Consider the following 18,387-nt stretch of genomic DNA (forward strand, 5'->3'; position numbering starts at 1 on the left):
TAGACCGGCAATATTCAGTTCAGCCAGAGCTCTTCTGGTCACTCACAGCTCCCCCAGGCCTAGCCTGGCAATATTAAGTTCAGCCAGAGCTCTTCTGGTCACTCACAGCTCCCCCAGGCCTAGCCTGGCAATATTCAGCTGTCAGAGAATATCAACAAGAAAGACGCTAATGTAACGTGCCCACACAGTCCCAATGAGGGACTGAATAACTGGTAAACACACACACCACTCTTATTCCATTCACTGCATCAGTGTTGTGTAAAGATCAACCCTCCACCAGATATCCTCTTTGAAGACAAACAGTAGAATCCATAACACACACACCACTAGTGAGTCCATAGCTTAAATGACCAATTACTCTTTCTGCACAGAAGACAAACAAGACTGAAGAAACACACAAACATTCTGAAACGTGTGTTGACCGTAGTGTTTATACTTGGCTAACAGTCTGTACCCACGGTTATGAGGGATTTAGTATACATTTTAAAAAAAGACAAACACATTTCAGCTTTTACAAAGCCGGTCTTTATAATCACTTAAAACTTGACAGAATTTCCATCCATAAAAAGAAAAAAAAAATGCTTTCTGTCATCCATTTGTTAAAACATTTCAAAAAAATAGTCAATAGAAAATCAATTTTAGGCATGACTTACAAAATATATACATAATATATACATATACATACACACACAGAGATATATACATACCCTACACAAACATTGTTATTGCATATACATCTGTGTATTTATGTATTTGTATGTACATGATGTATATATTGCTTCACCCTTGAATGTATTTGATAAGACTGAACTAAAACATAAAAACAAACCAGTCTTTCTCCCTGTCCGCCTAAAACCCGCTGGCCACATTCTGGCCACGCTAGGAAGGACAAGAGTGCAAAGCCTTTCTCTTCTCTTTTTTATCACAACTACGAGTAATCACTTATCCTAACCTGAACTTTGACCCCCCCCATCATGAATCCTAAAATGAGAACAAGTAGCTGATTTACTTGTTCTCAGCAGTTCTCAACATCACCGTTGTCCTTTCTGACGTGGCCCTCGAGTGACACCACCAAAAAAACTCAAGAACAATAGCAAGAAACACCACAGGACACAACAATAACAGAAGAATTATGATCTAGGCTAGTTAGTCATCATCAAATCTATGTTACAGTCAAGAGTTATGGGATGGACCAGGCTGTGACCTGTAGATGTAGCCATAGCATTAACAACAGTGTAAAGGGGTGGGTTACTAGGTCGGGGAGTAGCTAAACGTTACAAGGCTGGTTTATATATAAAGTGTGATCACTACTATCCATGCTCAGGCTGATAAGTACAGATTAAACTAGTCATGCGTGATTGAATGTCTGGCTGGCGAGTAGGACAGGGTCAGGTGTAGGGTGTCTGAACTAGAGAGACAGGGCTGTGTGCGTATGAGAAGGGCAGGGAGGGTTTTTCCTGTATGTAAATGTGAGGATAGAGTGTGCTGGAGCTACTGTTACAGTGGAGCAGTAGTGCATGCTATGCAGCTCTGAATGTCACTACATCACATAGTCATCATGTTTACTAACCCCCCTATTCTCCCCTCTCTTTCTATATTCTGGTAGTTTTGTGTAGCAGTAGCAACCCCTTCTCTCTCTCTCCATTTCTCTTGCTGCTGTCTGACCCACACCCCTTGGGCTGGCCTGTTATCCCCTTCCCTCCCTCCATCTCAGTAACTCTGTCCTTTCCAATCTCTGTCTGACCTCTACCCCTTCTTTCAAGAAGATACAGTACTCGCTGCTAGCTCCTATTTCCTCTCCTCCCTTCCCCCCTGTCCTCCAGGCTCATGTCCTTCCATCTCTAGCCAACCCTCCCTTCTCCCTCCTTTCTACATGGCCTGTGTGTACGCACTACTACCCCACTGGCTGCTGTTATAGTCAGTGGTTGTGCTTCCATAGCTATTGTTGTTGTTGTATCCCTGGTTGTTATTAGCAACACTTCCTGCTCCTTGGCCATCGAAGGCCGCTGCTTCGTCAAAGCTCTTCTCCTCCAATGGCTTGCCAATCCAGGCGCCGTAACCATGGCTACCGAGCGCATCGAAGAACTGCTGCTTGGCGACCTGGAAGGACATGGCGGCCATCTTGGCTTGGGCGTAAGACGGGAGGGCCAGCAGGTCCTGGCGCCCGCACTGTTGGCATAACGACCGGAATTGACGGAAGATGTTGGACTTGGAGACCCGCGATACGTCCAGTTTGGGGCTAGAGGGAAGACAAACAGGGTTTAGGAATACACAGAAGCTACTGCGCTGGGATTGAAACATTTTCAACATGTTTTTCATATGAATGAAATGCCACTACTTGATATGGAGTATAAATAGTGATAGCTATTCTACTGAAATGGGGCCCTGTGTAGCCCAGGTTAACCACCTGGTGCTGCTATCTGGATGAGGGTGGATGAGGTCTGAGGGTCTGGTTCTAGTTGTGGTGCGGGGTGCGTACCCGTCCAGTTTGCCCTTGGTCCCATCCAGCACCTCCACAGTGATGTGGTCTGGGTGACTCCAGTTCACGCTGGACTCCTTGGTCTTCCCTGTGTGACGCGTCGAGTCATACACACTCACCCTGCCCACCTGAAGGGAGACAGAGAGATGGAGAGAGAGAGAGATGGAGAGAGAGAGAGATGGAGAGAGAGAGAGAGAGATGGAGGAGTAAAGGGAGAGGAAGAGAGTGTTCAATTATAGGCATTTCGCTACACCCGCAATAACAGCTGCTAAATATGTGTATGTGACCAATAACATTTGATTTGAAATTAGACTAAGTAAGTCCTTTCAGATGAATCAACAATTTTTAACAGAGTGGAAAGCAATGTATGTGTACTGTATGTGTACCTCGGGGTGGTTGAGCGCGTTTCTGTATGTGTACCTCGGGGTGGTTGAGTGCGTTTCTGTATGTGTACCTCGGGGTGGTTGAGTGCGTTTCTGTATGTGTACCTCGGGGTGGTTGAGTGCGTTTCTGTATGTGTACCTCGGGGTGGTTGAGTGCGTTTCTGTATGTGTACCTCGGGGTGGTTGAGTGCGTTTCTGTAGTGTACCTCGGGGTGGTTGAGCGCGTTTCTGTAGTGTACCTCGGGGTGGTTGAGCGCGTTTCTGTAGTGTACCTCGGGGTGGTTGAGTGCGTTTCTGTATGTGTACCTCGGGGTGGTTGAGCGCGTTTCTGTATGTGTACCTCGGGGTGGTTGAGTGCGTTTCTGTATGTGTACCTCGGGGTGGTTGAGTGCGTTTCTGTATGTGTACCTCGGGGTGGTTGAGTGCGTTTCTGTATGTGTACCTCGGGGTGGTTGAGTGCGTTTCTGTATGTGTACCTCGGGGTGGTTGAGTGCGTTTCTGTATGTGTACCTCGGGGTGGTTGAGTGCGTTTCTGTATGTGTACCTCGGGGTGGTTGAGTGCGTTTCTGTATGTGTACCTCGGGGTGGTTGAGTGCGTTTCTGTATGTGTACCTCGGGGTGGTTGAGTGCGTTTCTGTATGTGTACCTCGGGGTGGTTGAGTGCGTTTCTGTATGTGTACCTCGGGGTGGTTGAGTGCGTTTCTGTATGTGTACCTCGGGGTGGTTGAGTGCGTTTCTGTATGTGTACCTCGGGGTGGTTGAGTGCGTTTCTGTATGTGTACCTCGGGGTGGTTGAGTGCGTTTCTGTATGTGTACCTCGGGGTGGTTGAGTGCGTTTCTGTATGTGTACCTCGGGGTGGTTGAGTGCGTTTCTGTATGTGTACCTCGGGGTGGTTGAGTGCGTTTCTGTATGTGTACCTCGGGGTGGTTGAGTGTGTTTCTGTATGTGTACCTCGGGGTGGTTGAGTGTGTTTCTGTATGTGTACCTCGGGGTGGTTGAGTGTGTTTCTGTATGTGTACCTCGGGGTGGTTGAGTGTGTTTCTGTATGTGTACCTCGGGGTGGTTGGGTGTGTTTCTGTATGTGTACCTCGGGGTGGTTGAGTGTGTTTCTGTATGTGTACCTCGGGGTGGTTGAATGTGTTTCTGTATGTGTACCTCGGGGTGGTTGAGTGTGTTTCTGTATGTGTACCTCGGGGTGGTTGAGTGTGTAGGGAGCAGGTAGACTCTTGGAGAAGGCTTCGCCATCTCTGGCCAATCGGCAGCAGACAGCACGTGTCAGGTGGCCATGGCTGTACAGGTAGCCTGGAGGGACAAATATAAAAGACAAGGACAGGGAAAACAAAACAGAAGATAGAGAGAGAGGAAGGGATGCGAGAGGGGGGCGAGACAGAGGAGGCGAGAGAGGGGGGCCCGAGAGAGTGACAGGGAAAGAAAGAGGGAGAGAAAGAGAATGACAGAAGAGTGTGTAAGTCAGTGTATTTCCAAGTTAACAAGGCTGATCATTTACATCATAGAGAACTCTGACAAGGAGAGGTGAGTAACTTAAAGAGATGTATGAGGGGGTCAGCCAGGGACTGTCTGGGTGGAGAGTTAGCTGGTCATGATTCCTACAGTATAAGGACAGTGTCAGCCAGGGACTGTCTGGGTGGATAGTTAGCTGGTCATGATTCCTACAGTATAAGGACAGTGTCAGCCAGGGACTGTCTGGGTGGATAGTTAGCTGGTCATGATTCCTACAGTATAAGGACAGTGTCAGCCAGGGACTGTCTGGGTGGATAGTTAGCTGGTCATGATTCCTACAGTATAAGGACAGTGTCAGCCAGGGACTGTCTGGGTGGAGAGTTAGCTGGTCATGATTCCTACAGTATAAGGACAGTGTGACAGGGACTGTCTGGGCGGATAGTTAGCTGGTCATGATTCCTACAGTATAAGGACAGTGTCAGCCAGGGACTGTCTGGGTGGAGAGTTAGCTGGTCATGATTCCTACAGTATAAGGACAGTGTGACAGGGACTGTCTGGGTGGATAGTTAGCTGGTCATGATTCCTACAGTATAAGGACAGTGTCAGCCAGGGACTGTCTGGGTGGATAGTTAGCTGGTCATGATTCCTACAGTATAAGGACAGTGTCAGACAGGGACTGTCTGGGCGGATAGTTAGCTGTATAAGGACATGCATGAGGACATGTATAAGGACATGTATAAGGACATGCATAAGGACATGCATAAGGACATGCCCTATAAGGACATGCATAAGGACATGTATAAGGACATGCTATAAGGACATGCATAAGGACATGCATAAGGGACATGCTATAAGGACATGCATGAGGACATGTATAAGGACATGCATGAGGACATGTATAAGGACATGCATAAGGACATGCATAAGGACATGCATAAGGACATGCATAAGGACATGCATGAGGACATGTATAAGGACATGTATAAGGACATGCATAAGGACATGCATAAGGACATGTATAAGGACATGCATGAGGACATGTATAAGGACATGCATGAGGACATGTATAAGGACATGCATGAGGACATGTATAAGGACATGCATAAGGACATGTATAAGGACATGTATAAGGACATGCATAAGGACAGGGTAGTTTGGGATTGAGATATGTGGTCTACTTATGAGTGCAGTTTGTTAAACATGACTGAAGCCAACGGTGACCGTTGACCCCCCCCCTCTCCCTTTACTCCCACACTCAATCAATCCTCCCTCATCTCTCTCTCTGTACTATCGTTCCCTCCTCCCTTCCCCCCTCTCCCTTTACTCCCACACTCAATCAATCCTCCCTCATCTCTCTCTCTGTACTATCGTTCCCTCCTCCCTTCCCCCCTCTCCCTTTACTCCCACACTCAATCAATCCTCCCTATTTTTCTCCCTCCTCACACTCAATCTATCCTCCCTCAAATCAAACCTGTCCCCTCCCTCATCTCTCTCTCTGTACTATCGTTCCCTCCTCCCTTCCCCCCTCTCCCTTTACTCCCACACTCAATCTATCCTCCCTCAAATCAAACCTGTCCTCTCTCTCATCTCTTCTCTCCTTCCACCAATCTCTCTCTCTGTACTATCGTTCCCTCCTCCCCTCCCCCCTCACCCAGGGTGATTGAAGCCAGGTAGATAGGATGGAGGAAGTTGGAGAGCAGGGCTCCCTGCAGACCCAGGACGTTCCAGCGAAGGATCTTGTCGCTGCAGCTCATGGTCCTCAGACGCTCGCCGTGCTGGATGCCGTCCCAGGTGGGCACGATGGTCGATGACTCTACCGGGATGGTGCCCTCACCTACACATGGCACAGACACTCTTGCAGTTCAACTTTTGACTCCAAAGACAAAGCCATGCAGTATGAGGAATTGGGTGTATGAGAGAGACAGTGGTCAAAGTGATGGTTGTACACTAGAATCACACGGTCCATGTTCTAGACTGGAACATTCAAATCCATTGGGATATTTGTCCTTTCTACCAGGTGTGTTTGTGGCAGCAGCAGCAAATGAGGTGTGAATGTGTAGTCATGCTCTGTTTGGCCTGGAGAGAAGGGAGTTAAGCAACATGGTGGCTCTATGTGCTTGTCCTCAGTAACAGAGGGGATCCTCATGGAACAGTCCTGCAGATGGCATCTGGCTGTAACTCACCATTCTCCACCTTGGTGCGCAGCTTGCCCTGCTTGGCGTTCTCAAACAGGGGCTGGTGGCCCTGGCCGTCCCCCGCGTCTTCGCTGCACGACTTATCAAACAACGCCCCGTCTCCGCACGGAGCAGTACTGGGGGAGAGGGGAGAGGTAGAGAGGGAGAGGTAGGTAGAGCGAGCGAGGGAGGGGTAGAGCGAGCGAGGGAGGGGTAGAGCGAGCGAGAGAGGGAGGGTAGAGCGGTAGAGCGAGAGAGGTAGCGCGAGAGAGAGGTAGCGCGCGAGAGAGAGAGAGGTAGCGCGAGAGAGAGAGAGGTAGCGCGCGAGAGAGAGAGAGGTAGAGCGAGAGAGAGAGGTAGAGCGAGAGCGAGAGGTAGAGCGAGAGAGGGTGAGGAGCGAGAGAGGTGGGGAGAGCGAGAGAGGTGGGGAGAGCGAGAGAGGTGGGGAGAGCGAGAGAGGTGGGGAGAGCGAGAGAGGTGGGAGGAGCGAGAGAGGGGGAGGAGCGAGAGAGGGGGAGGAGCGAGAGAGGGGGAGGAGCGAGAGATATATGTGGATAGGAGCAGGTCATTAACTAGAAGTATCTTCCAGAGGTAGAGATGGGAAGAGGTAGATATATGTGGATAGGAGCACGTCATTAAATGGAAGTATCTTCCAGGGTTTTTTCTGGATCAAAATGAGGCTTAGGTGGTGGGCGTGGCCAACGGTGTGGTCGCCAACTACATTTTAGAGGCCCTCCTGTTGGCCAGTGACAAAATTTCCAATTCTACACATTTTTTCATGGCTTATTTTATCTGAGGGACTCAAACATTATAACAAAATCAATGGGGCCCCATGCCATGACAAAAATACTCCTGAGTGCATCATTTGGGGAATTTATATTCCCCCCGACTGTCTGGCTTTTATTTGGGTCATTGTTAGTTCTCAAAGAGGATCTTATTATGGGAATATATAGTGCCATTATCTTTTCTACATACTTTATATCTGGTTTTAGTCTTAAGTTTACACTGACAATGTTTTTCCACCCCAGAAATCATTATCTAAACATTACATTTTTTATTTTACTGTTTTGACATACGTGGCCCGAAAACACTTAAGGGGCCCGCCCAATACTTATCTATGCAGAAAAAAACCCTGGCTTCTCAAACTCCTAGAACAATGTGTGTGTGGAGGTGGGTTGGTGGCCCAGTTGAGTTCCAGGGCACAGAAGGAAAGGGGAGAGAAGACAGTAGGTTGAAAAGAATGAGCCATGGGGTGAAGGGTCAAAAAGCGAGGAAGAGACATCTTCCGTAGGCCCACCTGATATAGAGGTGGAAGGTGGTGTCAGGTTTGATCCGGAGCTTGTTCTCCTCAGCTGGCTCAAATATGCTGTCCTCTGATCCTTCACAGTGCTTCAGCAACTCAGCATACAGAAACCTGGAGAGAGAGGGGGGGTGAGAAGAAAGGTACAATCCATAATTGAGTGATTGAGAGCAGTGCCAGTGTCCAGGATCCAACACACAGATAAAGGGAGACTGGTGGAGAGGATCTGGTAAGTGGCGTTAATACACTCTACAACTAACCAGATGGACTCCACAGACACATTAACACACATCATAGTCTGTAATGACTTCACAGCTGACATATGACACCCTGTAGAGAGAGAGGGAGGTTTCAGAAAGGCAGGGAGAGTAGCAATAAAGGAATTAAAACGAAGAGCAAAGGAGGAAGGGGAAGAGTGGTTATATAAAAGGACAGAACGGAAGATAAATGAGCAGTAGTAACTTCCTACCTGATAAATCCTCTCCTGGAGATGATTTCTGCGTGGCAGTCATTAACGGTGTCCCCTTTAAGACTCAGCTCCTCCCCTTTAACACAGCGATTTCCTGAGGAGAAAAACAAACAAAAATACATTTATTTTATCTCAAAAGGTTGAGACAAAAATCATTCCAAAAGGCTTGTTATTTTCTCTCGTGTACCCACACACACACGGCAGGTACCTGTTCCCAGGCTGACCACGGTCCCCAGCCCTTCCCCCCTCTTCATGACGATGGTGGCGAGGATCTTCCTTCCCAGAAGACTGTGCTGTATGCGTGTGGTGAGGGCGTTGAAGCGCTGGTGACTCAACATGGCGATCTGGTCATGGATTGTCCCACCACTCAGTGGCAGCTAGACACAGAAACAATAACAGGATATGGACGGCCCACCGGGCACAAAAGTAGGTTCTAGCAGAATCATAGTATTAACAGTGTATTCATAGTATAGCAGCCATTCTTAAACTTTTTCAGCTCGAGACCCAATGAGAAAACCACTGTCCTCCCGTGACCCAAAGTCATCTACCAGCAACCCAAATGAAGAGGAAATAGTGTGTGAGTCTAGGTGCAGTCTCCTCACTCCCAACCCACCTCTAACACACCCAAGGCCCAGTGTGGGTCTTGACCCAGAGTTGTAAAAAGTAGTATAGTAATAGAGGTAAATTGACCTCTGCAGGGGTTAGTTCCCCGGTGCGGGCAGCCTTCTCTGCCTCTCCAATCAGAACCCTCAGAGCTGCATCAGCTGCTTCCTGTTTCCCTTGCTTCTTATTGGAAGCACAGACAGGAGGGAACCAACGACCCCCTAGTTTAGCCTGGTAGGTAAACCTGAGAGAGAGGGGAGAGTTAAGCATCCATGTTCACACAGCCACGTTTTACAATATTCAACCGTTGGCTTTCATAGTGTTATGTCACAATGGACCGCGGGACTACCGCAGCTCTGCAGCTGTGGACTCTGAATTACACTTTAGAGTGTGTATGTTAGTGTGTGTGGGCAAGAATGTGTGTACTGACTTGGGCTCGTGTGGTGGTCCTGACTGGCCGACCAGTCGTATCTCTGCAGCAAAGCCCCTGGCCCGGGCGTACTCCAGCAGGCCTGACACGGCGTTGTTGTTTAGGTGGCTGATGAGGTCACCAACCCCCGCCTCGTGGGCAGAACGCAGCTCCTCCTCTGTCAGCGGGGGCAGGGAGGGGCAAGCGGGCATGAAGCCCCCTTCATCACCAGACAGACACAGGGGGAACTGGGGCTGGAGAGGACGGGGTAATGGAGAGCGAGGGAGGAGAAGAGAGGTAAGGCAGTGAAAAGATGGAGGAGAGGAGGTGGGAGGAGAGGGAAGAGTGATCTTAGTGTTCAGAGGATCTTTTCTTAGAATCGCGGCCTGGAGGCACAATGAGAAGTCCACATGCCTGGGTCTTATGACATTCTGTCAGTCCATAGATAAACAACTAGCTAGCTTGTCAAGCCTAAATCCTAAATAGATGGGGTAGTGTTTTTTTCAGGGAACCATCCATTTAGTTTAAACATCTTTCAGTCCCATGTTTGGGTCCTTTACTCACCTTGTTGAGCTGCAGTCTCCCGTCGGCCATTAACTCCTTGACTGCCTCCTCTGCAGCCAGCTGCCTGGCAGCCTTCTTACTGGGGGCTGAGCTCTCAGCACACAGGCTTTCCCCTATCTTCACCCTGAACATGAACCTGAGGAGGGAGCAGAGACTAACTTATACACCCTAAACATACATCGGTGAGAGAGGTAAGAGGACATTCCTCTCTAACCACATGGGGGCATCAAAGAGTAGAGCTGTGAATCTGCTTCAGAGACTACAGCGCTCAGGAAGAGGAGGGAAAGAGAGGGACAAAGATGGTCACACTTCCCAGTATCAGATTACTGCGGGACAGTACTGTGGGTGCCTAGGGGGTAGGTTAAATGCAGAGAGAGACAGAGGTGCTGTTGTATCATCCAGTCAGCAGACTGCTGCAGTATGAAAGTCATCCAGGACACACATAACTGCTCCTGAGGGAGAGAGGTGAGGGCAGGCCCACCTTCCCTAATGATTCATTTATGTATAGAACAGAGAACCAGGAAGAGAAAAATGAGAAGCAGGGTTGGGCTCAATTCGAATTGAAGTCACTCAATTCAGGAAGTGATTTGAATTTAAATTCAAAAATGGAAACTTGAAATAAATAGCTTGTCCTTTCCAGTTTATAGAGAAATCATTGAAAATGGATGCTATTTCTTCAATTATTGAATTGGAATGTCAGTTTATTTCCTAAATTGACTGACTTCATTTCGAATTGACCCCATCCCTGATGAGAAGGATGTAGACAGATGGATACCGTGGGTCGTGAGGTGGGCCCTCCTGTCCAGTGTTGATGAACTCGATGGGGTTTCCAGTGCGCTGACTGTACTCCATCAGCATGGACACGGGGTTCTTACCCCCCGGCAGGGAACGGGACAGGGCCTGGGGCGGACCCTCCACTACCTCCTGACAGAGACGGAGAGCGAGACAGCGAGGGAGGGAGAGAGCAGAGAGTTATAAAAGGATTGAAAAAAAAAAGACAAATCTTTGGCCTTTACAACACAATCAACCACAACACATTGATTATTACAAACCTCCACACACACACCAACACACTTCACACTTACAGGGACGTCAGAGGTGGGGTCCATGGCCTGGTCCACCCCTGCAGTGAGCCCCTCCTCAGCCCCTCCACCCTCTATCTCACGCAGCAGAATCCTCAGGGTTGCTGCGGCAGCATCTTTCTTAGCCACCTTTTTATTAGATGCCTCAGCAACAGGAAACAACCTGCCGTCCAGCATGACCTGCATACGGAATCTGAGAGACAGAAAAATACAAGGGAGTGAGAGGTAACAAGAAAGAGCAGGGACAACACATTTTTTTATATTTCTTCGTCACCCTTTCTCGATCCATTTTTTTTTAATGAATTTGCTAAATCAATCAGCTAGTTTCCTCTTAGACATACCAGCAACGGCCAACAGTGATTGGTTGGGAACATTACGACATCACTGACCTGGGGTCGTGTGAGGGCCCTGATTGGTCAAGGAGCAGGAACTCGCAATTGTGTCCCTGGTACTGGGCAAACTCCATCAGGCCGCTGACAGGGTTCTTGGCCCTCACCTCCTGGAGTTTGGCACGGAGATTCTGAGGTGGGGGCGCTGCCAGGGAGACTGCTACTGTCCCCCCTCCATCCCGGCTGATGGCGTTGAGGAATTCGGGGATATCGTCGGTCGCCCACTGCCCTCCGTTCGACTCGTCCTCCTGATAGAGGGATGAAGAGGAGGAAGTAGGTGAGGAAAGAAAGAAGTGGAGCAGAAGTTGGAGGGTCAGTGGGATCGGTGTCAGGCGGGGTGAAGGGCTCCAGACCTGGCATTCTCAGCTCGGAATCTACAGAGCTATGTTCACCCCTCAATGTTCCAACCAACATTATGTTACTAGGGTAACTGCCACACTCATCCTCCCCTTCCAACTCTTCGTAGGAGACGGGCTCCAAGTGAGGGAGGGGGTTTCCCAAATTCAGGAAGACGTCAATGAATTGCCCAACCCAACTCCCCCCAACCCCCCCTCGCTGTGTGAGTGTCCACCTACCGCCTCAGCGTTGGCCTCTAGAGACTCCAATCCGGGTGGCACCGCCTGGAATCCGGACCCCATTCCTTCGACCTTTGCAGGAGCGCTGCGCTCGGCCTTGAGGCTCCTCTCCATCCTCTCCCTGCGATGGACAGATAGCTCCCAGATGTGAGGGGTCACCTCTGCGTTGCGGCTCACATCGCCCTGCTTCTCCATGGCGTACAGGGTGGGGTTGACCTGCTTGGCGGCCCTCAGGCCCAGGTTCTTGGAGATCACCAGGGCCGTGGCCTCCCCTGCCTCCAGCAGATACTGCAGGATCAACTCCTTCTGATTACTGCCGCAGTCCGCCATGTCGCTCTCGTCAAGGTCGAGGTCAAGCTCTTCGTTACTGCTGCTGTTGATACTGGGTTGTTGGGTTTGGGACTGGGAATGTTGCCGATATGACTCAGATGGTTCTGAGGAAGAGGAGTGTGAATCGGATTCTACGTAGTAATCTTCTTCTTTGTCGCCCTCTGGACCCTGCGCTTCAATTTGCTGGATCTCAGCCTCGATGACAACGTCCTCCTCCTTCACAGACAGGAAGTGAGAGCAATCTTCTGAAGGCCTTTCCTGTGACTCCACAGAATGTTCCCTCGGTTGGGAACGTGGGCTTTCCGGATCAGAATCTCTAATTTCTGGTTCTTCCTGTGGTTCTACGTAGACAGTCCACTCTGGAGGACTTTCACCGTGTTTTGAAGCTTTCTTATCACGCTCGAGACCGTAAAGGGCCTGGTTGATAAACTTTTTGGGCAACCGCAGCGTTTTCGCCAAACACTTTGCTTGTAGCTTCTCCCCGGGGCTCAGACCTGCTAAGGCTTGCAAAACTTGCTCTCGGATGTCGGGTGGCTGAAATGTAGGGCCACTCTTGTTGTTTGAATTATTACTACTACAGACAGAAGCTTTGTCAAAGCTGTCGCCTCTGTCAACTCTTCCTCTGTAGGACCTCTCTCTGTCTAAGGATAAACTCTGAAAGCCTTCTGAGAAAGACGGCCCGTCAGCACAATCTGCATGAAGGCTCCACTGTCTGTTGAAACCTTGCTTTTGGGTTGAAGTCTGCTTCTGGTTCCAGAATCTAGGGCCGGTTGGTCCTCTAGGGGGTCCCTGACTGGGTGGGTACCCGAAGTCCCTACCGTTCCCTCTGCCTCGCTCGCTGCTGTATCCCCCTCTCCCCCTAGAGCCGTTTTGGGAGTATCTGCTGTACCCTGCCTGGGCCTGGTTTGATTCGTTATAGAGTCCGTTCGGTCCCCCTCGACTCAAGCTCTGCGCCCCTCCTCTGGGGCTCACCCTAAACTGGGGAGCCTCAGTGTTCTGTCCCCTCAGGAAGTGGACCTGCTGCTGCCTGAAGGAGTTAGGACCACTGGGACAAGAGCTCTGCTGATTCAGGGCTGGGCTGTGACCGGATGGGGGAGGGGCGGAGGGGTAGAGAGGCTGAGAGTGGGCACTGGCTGGTACTAGAGGGGGGACTGGGCCTAGGTATGAATGGACGTTTGGGTGTGGGGCCTGTTGCGGCGGGGATCTGGGGTGAAATCCCAGGGGTCCAGCTCTGTAGTATTGTTGCTTAGCCTGCAGTTGGGGGAGAGGGGGTCGGTGGTAATGCTCTATGGGGGGCCCTCCTCGTCCTCTGCTCATAGCGCAGGGGGCAGGTTGAGGGGGGACCAGGGCCGCCTGTTACGCAGCAGATAGGAGGATGTGTCTCTGTGTTGGATACTGATGCAACAACACAGTCTGGCAGAGCAGCCGGGTGGGCGATGATCGCAAAGTGGCAGTCAGCACCTGAGAGAGAGGACGAGATGGGTGTGAGCGAAAGCAAAAGTGACTGAGTGGGTGAGGAAAAGAGCCATGAAATAAAAAATAAAGAGCCAAATATAAAGCAATATGAAGAAGAAACTAGGGACATAAGACGGGTCAAAATCTGGTGGAAAATCCTGATGGAAATGGAAAAAGTGTGGGAGAAAAACACAGGAAACCAGCTTATGGCAAATAACAAAACAAAAAGTGTAGATTTGTTACACACTACAGTCTCACTGTACTCCATCCTGTCTCCAATACAGTCCGAGTGTCACATGCTGTTAGACCCAATTGGCTGCAACGAGAGCCATGTATAAAAGGTCAGAATGTATAATTCATGGTTGTGGCTTAACCGTTTTATTTCTGGTTTAACGGATGATTTGCAGCTTCACATAGGAAGTGAGAGTGAGGCAGAAGGAAAGATTCAAGGTGGTCAGTGAAGGACAGGAGTTGACAGGCTAAACACACAGCAAATAAGTCATAGACGTTGAACTTGATAAAAGGTTGGACATAGAACACACATTGGACAGGAAAAGGAGTAACGCTCGCTCACCATTAAAAACAAGTCCTTTTATTAGACAAGGTTAAAAGATTGACGTTTCAGCCTTCAATGGCCTTGAGAATAATCACAACGGGAATGGACAAGTTCGTATAGGGCATGGGGAAGACAATCAGGGAGAAAACTCTTCAGCTGGTAGTACTAATGAGAGTCCAATGATGTCTACACAGGTTGCACCTCTACTCACGTTGGTTGAGCACTGACTTCTTGCCATAGAACATAGAGGAATATTTTCAAAGACCTTTTCATATTATGGTCACCTTCAAGTACAGCAAACCTGACATTCCATTGAAACAGTCATTTGCTGATTATTTTCTCTGCTAAAATATTTAATACGCACTAGTAATTTCACGCAAATTACATATAAATCTTTAGGGCATAGAATATGATGGGGCGGGGGTATTTTGTATGAAAATGCCATTCCACAAAGCTTCTTCCCTGCACTCAATGATATCTGTCACTGACCACAGGAAGACACTCAACCCTGCTCCTCAGATTTCTGCCCTGCCAGGCATGGTGCTAGTCAACATAAACTTGTCTGTCATGCTGCTCCCGAAACGATTGCTATGAATGCCACCATATTAATAACAATAATATAATGACGAGCGGGAGCGAGTTATTTCACGGCAATGTTAACGGACAGCAGCACTGGGTCCGGTGCCCCCGGGTCAAAGCGGGATCTGGCTGACCCTAATGCAAGCCGGCAACCGACGGCCAAAATAACAACCCAGCATGGCTCAAATTCAGTTGCCTCTGCTGCTTATTTGGGTAATATGAATATTCAGAGCTGCGCATTAAATATTAGGACGTCTTTGGCCCATGGACCAGACAGACATAGTTTGGCCTTGTTTTCGGTATGTTCCCGTTCCTAAAACACGCCGCGGTGTGGATTATTGAGGAGTCATTTCTATTTGATTTACAGAATTGGGGTATACCCCCTGGACAAAGTGTTATAAATCAAGTTCATGCTTAGTGGGTTGCATAAACGACTCGATGCCAGTAGAAAGACATTAAGTAATTGAATGAACGTACCTGAAAGTTCGCGTGATAAAACACAGATGTACTACCTCACCACCCGGCCTGAAGGCCGCAGAAAGGCGACTAGGTTTCAGTCACGTTTGAATGGCAGAGATCCTGAGGTCTGCACGCCTGCTGCCGGGGTCAGGAGTCTGACTACACTTCAAACAGTCTACAGATAAACTGGTACGTTCTATCAAAATACAACAAAAGTAATTAAACTAGTTGGCTAGATTTCTCAAAATTCAATGTATTTTACCATTTTATTTATTTATTTTACATACCGCACGAGCGCTTCTCAATTTCAAAGGGACATCTAGTACCCCTACCGTTCAAGATACTTATACCAGACGTTACAATGTGAAATGATGGATAGGCCTATTAAAAACGCATAGAAAGTCTGAATTTACAGTTTCTTAACGCGAGAAACAACACGAAGGGGCAGAATAGTTTCGTTTTCCTTTCTCTAGACACGCTCTGTAGCCAGTCTGGTGAGTCACGTGATGCAGTAGTTTATATCATAGGTTTCACTAGCTAGAGTAAGAATGTAGCCAAAACTGGTGCAAGCTCAAGGTCCCAAGGCCTAGGCTGTTATTTTTCTCACAACATGTGGATATTATAATAGAATTATGTCAACAAATAATAAAAGAATCGGTCCTTGTCATGTGAATGAAAATGTGCCATAGTGTTATGTCAAACAGAATGTATTTCTTGCTAGAGGATACAGTATATTGATTGAAATGCGAAGGCAATCGTTTTTTCTATGTATTATCCAGTAAGCCAATATTTATTATAAAATGCATCCCCTCTAGACACAGACAATTACATTACATTTTAGAAAATATCAATCTGGACAAGAATGCCTTCAGAAATTATGCCTATATATGCATAGGCTAACCCCAAAACATTCAACCCCCCTCCCTAAAAAAAAGTAACTAAATATGATATTTCAAGATCGCCTCTTAGTTGTCATGTCTCACAGCTGCTGTTGCGTGAAACTATTGTTGTGACAAAAACACAACCAGAACAGTTTAATTGAGCAAGCAGCAGCTGCCGAACATAGCTCGTGGCCACTGTACCCAAATATTGGTGCTTTCATGACAACTGGGAACTCAGGGGTAAAAAACGAGGTCAAATAATGACGTCAGTAATCTTGAGGTCGGAGCTCTAGAAAGATGCCCGTGTTCCCAGTCGTCTTTGAACGCACTGAGGTATGAGATTTCAGAGTTCCCAGTTGTTTTGAACGCTGCATCAAACCCAATTCCACCACGCAGGGATACGCATGCATGCAATGGTCAGTCAAACACAGCCACGCGAGAGCATCTGTTAATTATCTCTGGCGCGGTTGAAAATGTTTATAAAACCTAACTAATAATAACTGCTGTAATAAATTCCACACTGCAGCTTGAGTGTGGAATTAAGGACGCCACTGAATAACCTTCATGTTTATTTTTTCTATGGGATGGTTCTGATGCACACCATTTTCAACCCCCCCCCCCAGTCAAAGTGAACCCCGCACAACTAGTTAGCTAGGAGGATCAACTATCAGTGTGCAATTTCATCCCGCCTCCGACCCCCAACGATGTCTGTCGTTGGGTGGACATAAGATCCAAATGGTCATTTTAGTCGTTTTTCAGTAAATCCCCCTTAATCCTCAATTCTCTTCTCACTGTCGCTCTCACACAGGCGTTTATCCCCTGACTGAAGTCCTCCATGAATATAACCTGAAATTAACTAAGCGTTAGGCAAGTTCTTGGTTTTAACTGTTACACATTGAATACCCTGGTAAATATTTAATTTCTCTCGGCAACCCGCCGCAGAGATCAACTCAATTGCCATCATTGAATGGATGGTTGTCGTTTGGACTGCGCACGCATGTTCCGAACAAGATATTGCGCAGATGGAGTCTCCAAGCGGGTTCACTAGCTAGGTAACGTAGAACCGCGGTTGTGCATCGCAAATAACATGCACAACTGTCGATTTGTTCCAGAAACACTTTCCCAATCAACTCCCAAGTGCAAACAACTATGCATCGCGACGTCAAATGCAGTGAAAATAATGATAATTATGCATAGCGCGGATTGACTAGCTAGCTATATAGCTTGCAAGCTAACGTTAGCATTTATAGAGCATCACTGCGGCACAAGGGTGCAAACAACCATAGTCGCATTTGGAAGCTAAGCAGTTAGCGCGAAACCAAATATAGATCTCAATTGAATTAACACGAAAGGTAAAAGTAGAGTTCAGAATGTAAGTCATTTACCTGGGTTTGCGATTGAAGCTTTGTATCAGTCCGAGTTCCTGCTTGCTAGCGACAGTGTCGACAAAGAAACAACGGGGTTAGGGGGGCGCATGATGACATCACTAGTTTGCGACAGTTTACCTGGCGCATTTGGAGTGACGCCGCCCGTTTTACTGCAGAGTGCGGTCCCCCCAAAAAGAACATCAGACAAGGTGGAATACCTTTGCTGAGGCAGGTCGATTGGATTCATTTAGGCAGGTGAATAGGACATGGTAGAATAGCAGTACCTCCAAGCCACTGCTATTGCATTCCCTTATTTAGGATTGGGAATGGATTAATCAGATCTCAAATAAAAACATCTATCAAATGTAATATATATGCTACAAAACCTTCCACAAATTGATTTGCCACAAACCCGGCATAGTGGGCATGAACCCTGCAAAGAGCTAGTACATCTTATAAGGATTTACTTTCTATAAGAAACCTTGAGAGGAACCAGACTCAAGACCCAAAGCATGGCTGGCTGGATAGAGGTGAAAAAAGCCCCCATATATTGCAGGGGGAATCCAACAAAATACAAACATGAGGCCTGTATCTTGTAATGAACACGTTAGTGAACTATTTACAGCATGATACACGGAGGCTGTGGGAGCAGATCAGCACATCACGTTACAGCAGCACAGCCTACTGCAGCGCCTGGACGCTCACCAACCCATAGAGCAAAAGGCTGCTTGCTATACTATCCACCAATCAATGGATCAGACTGGATCCATGTTCAAACTGTTTCCTGCAAAATTGCACTTATTACATCCCCCAGTAGGTGTCAGCACCACGCCATTTAGTATCAGAATCACCTTTATTCGCCAAGTACATT

The 18,387-nt window shown here is 48.0% G+C and overlaps 1 protein-coding gene across 5 annotated transcripts; it reads right to left on the reverse strand.

The window, feature by feature from the left end:
* Nucleotides 1-502: 502 nt before the first annotated feature.
* On the reverse strand, nt 503-17,642 carry LOC106605901 (adenosine deaminase RNA specific). Of its 5 annotated transcripts, XM_045718902.1 has the most exons (17): nt 15,556-15,720; nt 15,287-15,464; nt 11,890-13,680; nt 11,315-11,562; nt 10,929-11,118; nt 10,619-10,767; nt 9,844-9,979; nt 9,301-9,533; nt 8,958-9,114; nt 8,476-8,644; nt 8,268-8,361; nt 7,796-7,912; nt 6,508-6,635; nt 5,976-6,158; nt 4,053-4,165; nt 2,408-2,607; nt 503-2,239 (listed from the first exon to the last, which is right to left on the reverse strand). In XM_045718902.1, exons 3-17 carry the CDS (start codon nt 13,534-13,536, stop codon nt 1,870-1,872), a joined length of 4,134 nt encoding a protein of 1,377 aa, XP_045574858.1. In that variant the 5' UTR covers nt 13,537-13,680; nt 15,287-15,464; nt 15,556-15,720; the 3' UTR covers nt 503-1,869. The 5 variants fall into 5 exon arrangements, with proteins under 5 accessions (XP_045574858.1, XP_045574857.1, XP_045574859.1 ...); XM_045718901.1 differs by lacking the exons at nt 15,287-15,464; nt 15,556-15,720 and adding an exon at nt 17,535-17,642; XM_045718903.1 differs by lacking the exons at nt 15,287-15,464; nt 15,556-15,720 and adding an exon at nt 17,535-17,626 and having other exon boundaries at nt 11,890-13,832.
* Between the last annotated feature and the right edge of the window lie 745 nt (nt 17,643-18,387).

The sequence above is a fragment of the Salmo salar genome, chromosome ssa05 (assembly GCF_905237065.1).
Source record: "Salmo salar chromosome ssa05, Ssal_v3.1, whole genome shotgun sequence".
Classification (NCBI taxonomy): domain Eukaryota; kingdom Metazoa; phylum Chordata; class Actinopteri; order Salmoniformes; family Salmonidae; genus Salmo; species Salmo salar.

Coding starts and splice junctions, on each gene's coding strand:
- LOC106605901 (XM_045718901.1), bottom strand. CDS start 13,536: ATGAGCAGAGGACGAGGAGGGCCCCCCATAGAGCATTACCACCGACCC. Junction 11,563..11,889: donor TAGAGGCCAACGCTGAGGCG/GTAGGTGGACAC, acceptor TCCCTCTATCAG/GAGGACGAGTCGAACGGAGG. Junction 8,645..8,957: donor GGGAACTAACCCCTGCAGAG/GTCAATTTACCT, acceptor TTCTGTGTCTAG/CTGCCACTGAGTGGTGGGAC.